This window comes from Echiichthys vipera (genome assembly GCF_963691815.1).
Source record: "Echiichthys vipera genome assembly, chromosome: 21".
In the NCBI taxonomy this organism is placed as follows: Eukaryota; Metazoa; Chordata; class Actinopteri; order Perciformes; family Trachinidae; genus Echiichthys; species Echiichthys vipera.
Window position 1 is genome coordinate 19,271,449 of NC_139846.1, and position 6,107 is coordinate 19,277,555.

The 6,107-nt window shown below is 38.3% G+C and overlaps 1 protein-coding gene across 4 annotated transcripts in view; it reads left to right on the plus strand.

Moving 5' to 3' along the window:
* Positions 1–5,680, plus strand: part of col11a1a (collagen, type XI, alpha 1a) — an 84,947-nt gene extending 79,267 nt beyond the window's left edge. For all 4 annotated transcript variants that reach the window (XM_083936091.1, XM_083936089.1, XM_083936092.1 and 1 more), the window contains 4 exons: positions 1,140–1,252; positions 1,709–1,777; positions 3,399–3,632; positions 4,239–5,680. In XM_083936091.1, coding sequence (XP_083792217.1) covers positions 1,140–1,252; positions 1,709–1,777; positions 3,399–3,632; positions 4,239–4,385 — 563 coding nt within the window. In that variant the 3' untranslated portion in view covers positions 4,386–5,680. The remainder of the gene's footprint in view (positions 1–1,139; positions 1,253–1,708; positions 1,778–3,398; positions 3,633–4,238) is intronic.
* Positions 5,681–6,107: the final 427 nt, after the last annotated feature.

Below are 6,107 nucleotides of genomic sequence, written 5' to 3' on the forward strand. Positions count from 1 at the left end.
GCATCCTCTCATTTTATTATTAATTCTAACATTCCATCACACCCAGTTCATATAAAAAAATATATTTACCCATAAAGATAACTGTCCCTTTATTTTTGTACATTGTGTACTGTGACTCAGTGGGAGAGTGGATCATCCTCCATTTGAGAGATTGGCGGTTTGATCCCCGCCTCCCCCGGTCCACATGTCGAAGTGTCCTTGGGCAAGACACTGAATTGCGCCCCGTGCTGCGCATGGATGTGTAAATGTGGTGTGAATGGCTAGATTAGATGGTATATAGATGTCCACTGCCATCAGTGTGAATGTCTGTGTGAATGGGTGAATGTGACAAACACTGTGAAAGCACCTTGAGTAGTCAGAAGACTAGAAAGGCGCTATATAAGTACAAGTCCATTTACCATTTATATTATTAAGTTCACATTCAGTTTGTTTTAAATCACTGAATTCACTGGTCACACCATAACATTGTAGGTTCTGTTTTCTGGGGTGCATTATGACAGAAAGAGATTTTTATATAAAAGCACATCTCTTTTATAAATCACAAAGTCAGGCTGTAGCGGAGGCGAGCTTCGCCTCTGTAATTGAGACACTAGGGACTCTCCCCAATTTTCTCAAATTGTGTTCTTGGTCAAGACACCTGTTTTTCTGACAAACTAATACTAAAGTGAAGAAATAATCTTTTGATGGGAACACTGCCCAGACAAGATTGGACTCATCGGTGTCAGAACATTGCCCTTTCTTTTTTTGATATCTTTTGGTCTGTCAGGTTTGGTAAACTGTTGCCTGTTGGCAGTTAGACTAGTTTGACATGACCTTTGGCATTGGACATAGAAAGTGGAGCGATGAAAGTAATAAAAAAGTTGTACTTTGTGGTTTGGTTTAGGTTTATCATTACTTATTTTACTTCTGTTTAGAAAAACTTTTTGTCAAAATTGTTGCAGATAAATTATACCCTGCTACAGGTACATAGCAATTAATTTGATCTAGCAGTGCATGGAAATGAGCAGTCAATAACTTTAAAGCAGAATTTCACACAGGATCAAGGAATGTTAGCACACTTAAATTTGAAAAGATGCTTGAAGGCATCTTCTGTGGACGTTCATAGAAGAGGATATTGAAGTGTGCTTGGTTCTCCTCAGGTGAATACTGGATTGATCCGAACCAAGGCTGCTCCGGGGATTCCTTCAAAGTGTACTGCAACTTCACAGCTGGGGGCGAAACCTGCATCTATCCAGATAAGAAGTCGAATGGAGTAAGTGACGCTGGATTTGGACCCACAAGATTCACAACTGCCTCTTTCTAATCATCATTTCTCATTAAATGTTAAGCCATCATGTTAAACCCACACATCGACAAACAGCACAGCACCTGGCTGAAGTTGTCAAAGAAAGGCATCAGATTTGCTTCGGGGCTAAACTTGTAGAGATTAGATATTCACTTTTGTGCTGACAACACAAAAACCACCAAAAGGCAAATAGTATAGAATGAGTGTCTATGAAGTTTGTGAAAATGATATTTCAAAGATATGGAATTAAGATACAGGTTTATCTTCTGCTCCCAGATGATTCACATTGATGCCACAGTACCCTTGAGGCTGTACCTTATACAACAAACTTTTTTTCATGTTCACAGCATAATTCACAACGTAATATAATGCCAATGATGATGTCTAGTATTAATATGATCTGTCTGGATTTGTTTTCCACAGGTCAGAATATCTTCATGGCCCAAAGAAAATCCCGGGACATGGTTCAGTGAATTCAAGCGTGGTAAAATAGTAAGTCCTCTCCCACTCAGTGCTAAATGAAATGCATTGCTCCAGCTCTCCTATTGTTCCTGCATTCACCCATGCACCTGGGCAGGGATACTGCAAAATGGCAAGCAGACACCAATAGACTCAAATGGCACCACCACCCATCAAATTATGAGGCAGTGACCCAACGTTGCTCCCCATAAAAGAAATCTCAAACTGCCTCATGGTTTGAGTGTGTTCGTATTTTAGGCAAAGCCAGAGCAGAAAGGATTCAACGTGCAAGGGTCCAAGGCTTTTAATTGACATTATCTTCATTTTCAGTTATTGTCTTTACAACTCCTAGACCCTCCTATTTACAGAAGAGAGCACCAATAAGACCTCACAGAGGAACGAAACACAATGCCTCAATATTTTAACATTCCAGTAGTCCTCCCTTTTGCCCTTGAAAGTTAAAAGTTGCCCCAGTAAACATCAGCTACCATTACTTGTAGTAAGAAATGAAACAAAAACAAGGGTGTCCTGCTCCATCAAACTGGTGTCAGACTGATGTATTTCCTCAGAGGAAAGACTGTGACAGAGCATGACACAGTACAGCACATCTGGTGACATACTGAGAGCTCCTTTAAAGCACAAATCCAGACGAGGTTCACAGTCAGGGTCATATGTGTTCGGTACACCTCTTGTTTCTCTAGTTTGAAGCTGTGTTAGAGGGACACAAAGTTCACATGTATTAAACTGAGTATTAGAAAACATTGTTACATCTTATGACAGACAATTATGTGCTATTTAACTACCGTATACACAGTAGGACAAAGTACTGTAATTAATTATGAAAAAACAAAGTAATTATACATCTTTCATAGCTTTTTGGACACGCTGTTTTCCTACTGTTTTTACATGGAGACCAAATATCTTTGTTCTATATGAATAATGGTGAAGCCATGTTTTCAACTCCAGATCTAATACAGTAATTAGATAGTAATAGCCATGTAAGAATAAAAGTACCATAAGGCGAAAAGATAGAAATCCTGTGAAATGGTGTTTGAATCCATCTGAGCAGTCTGGCCTGACTGTTTAGGCACATATGCCTTTGTTGAACAGAGGGCTTTTATGTGATGCAACATCACAGTACATACTCATCATATCTTAAAAAAAGGAGGGCTGGGATTGCCTTCACACAACTCTCACAGACTACTCCCCAATATGTGAAATATGTGAATAACAGAGGGAGAGTGACTTCATTCTCTGCTCAGGTCTCCATTACTCCACTATGTCTTCACACAGCAAATATTTGCTACACAGCACAAAGGAAAATCGTGAGCTCAGTTGCCTCTTCTCATACAAATACATTTTGAATCTTTTAATCGTCTTTTACATCAGTGAATTAGAGACTAAATACTATTTACACAGTTATATTTGAATTCCCCCTGGCACACAAACCGCTTCACAATGTATTTTACACTAATTTAATTATTCACATATACTCTACCAGACAGTCTAAGTAACTTTTGTATTGCTTTATGTTTTTGCATATTTCTTGTATGCATTATTTTGAATTCTAAACAAATGACTGTTAAGTGAAAATAAACTGATGTTTGCTTCTTATCTTTAACTCTTCTCTCTCTCTCTTTTTCTGGAACAACAGCTCTCCTATGTTGACGCAAATGGAAATTCAATAAACATGGTACAGATGACCTTCCTGAGACTACTGACAGCCTCCGCCAGGCAAAACTTCACCTACAGCTGCCACCAGTCTGTGGCATGGCACGACGCCACCAGCGACAGCTACGACAAGGCGCTGCGCTTCCTAGGCGCAAACGATGAGGAGATGTCCTTTGACAATAACCCTTACATCAAGGCCCTCTCAGATGGATGTGCGGTAAGCCCAGTCCATAGATACTGTACTGTTTGTCTAAATGAGCAAGGAGGGGAAGAGATCATTCTGTAATAGGCATCCCTCAAAATCACTGTTTTAATATGAGTAATAATGTGAGCGATTCATAAGGGAAACTACAGTTGCACTTCACTTCACTCCTCAAATTTGACCTCCCAAGTTTGATATTTTGGATGAGTTATCCTAGCTTATGCTGTTAGGGGGGAAAAACAAGCTTTTTCAGCAAAGATCAAGCATGATTTCTGACACATTTAGACTTGTGGTGCTTCAAAAAGAAGTTGAATAACTGTCAAGTTTTGGTTTGAATCCGTTTATACCAATTTAAATGTTAACTATTATTCCTGAAACAAAATCACGGTAGTATTGAAATAAGGAGGAGAGGAAAGCTATGATTTTAACTGATGACAGCATATGACTTTAAAAAGCCAACTCTTTTCATACACACTTTATCAAAGTTTTCCCCGACTGAGCTAATGATCAGCATGAAGCACAGTAAAAAGGTTTTGTGCAGTTAAAAATGTGTGCATTTTTTTTTTCTTCTTGCCTAATTGGTTTGTCTGTGTGTCTGTGTCCGTGTCTTTCTTCTTGCAGACGAGGAAGGGCTATGGAAAGACTGTGATGGAGATTAATACTCCCAAAATCGATCAGGTTCCAATCATCGATGTCATGTTGACTGACTTTGGGGACCCCAATCAGAAGTTTGGGTTTGAAGTCGGGCCCATCTGCTTCCTTGGCTAAATAAAGATGAAAAAGAAAAAAAAGGACTTGATGGGGCCAGCAAAGAAAGTCAAGTTGAGACGTTTTGGGTACCACCAAACCCCAATTCTAGCCCCCCACCCTTTTCTATGCCACATGCAAGTTTTGAATAAGAGATGGTGTAGCAAACATGTCTTTCCATGTATGTATGTGTAACCCAGGAAAATACTTGTTGCCCTTGTAGGGCTCGAACCACATGACTTAACCACGTTATGGAGCAAAGGTGAAGGACATTTGAACGCGTGGCAGAGGAGGGTGAATCGGAGGTAACAAAGAGGGGGTCAGGCGACATAAGGGGACACAGACCTCCTCTCTGGACTCTCCAGGTGCTGTATGAAAACGACTACAATGGTGCTTGTTCAAAACACAAAAAATATAAAGAGGTGCTAAGAAGTGTAGGTGTATTTTGATAATTATAAAAAAAACCTGTAATTATTATTTTGTACAATACTGTTATTTCTGAATCCACTTTCAAAACTTGCATGTGTATCAGATTCTGCTTCCGGCTCTTTAATTTCAATGTTGGTTCAAAGATATACAGTGTAAGTTAAAGACATCATTCAATCAGATCAATTTATTAATTCAGATTTTTTTTTTTGTTCAACACTGTGTATTTGTCTTGGAGCAAATAAAGTGAGCATTCAACCAATTCTCTATTGTTAAATTAGACTGTATTCCCTTTGTATATATTGACAGTCCAAAGCTTGAGGTTATTTGCTGTTTTACCTTCGTGACCGTAGGTGAAACAACTGGAAGTATCACACCAGCACGTATACGGCAACATCTCCCACTAATGTTGTGATCCTGTGCTAGTAGGAAGCAATCATGGCATTCATTTTTTTCCTTTATTTAATTCTATTTGTTGTTTTTTTTCTGTTTTGTTTTCTGACAGGCTTTTTATTTTGGTTGTATACCTCAAACTTTCTTGATAACCTGTAAGATGCAAGGATGTTATGCCCTGTATATACCTTGGTTAAGCAATTAAGTTTATATATTTTGGGTGGGGATTTTTTTTAAAGAGAGAAATACTTAGACATCCACTGTTCAAATCCTTCTGTGAATGCAATGAGAAGCCCTTTAGGTGACCCATTTTTGTAACTAAAATGAGAAAAATGTTTTAATGTGCTTTTTATAGTTCATTTAAATATTAAAAAATGGATTCTAAACAACAGTGAGCTGAATGTCTCAATGGTTTGTGTAAGGTGACTTTGGAGTAGATCTACCCACTGTACATGTCAAATGCTTTAAATCAAGGATATGTTCATTCAACTAAGACTCTGGGCTGGTGCAATTCCATCTCTCTTGAAAACCAATAAAGTACCATCTTACAATTATTCCCTTTCATTCTGAGCACATGAATGGAAACATGAATATAATGTCTCCTTTTGTTTGTCATAGGAAGAATAAAATCTACTTTCTTTAGCTGCTATTTCAGGATTAGCTATGGATTTAAGCTTCTTTCAACTATGTCTCTGAGTGTTTGCGTATTCAAGAAGCGCACAGATTCACACAAAGACATTTTACTCCACTGGATAAGTGTTTTTTTTTATTATTCAGAGAGAGGAAAACGTCTTATTATACACAAAGGATGTAAAAGCTCAAAAGAGTGGAGAGGCTTTTAGCACATTAATCTTAGCATGTGTGACGAATGTGAATTATTTTCCATCACAAAAAACTTTTGTGCCAAATCCGAATTTCAATTTG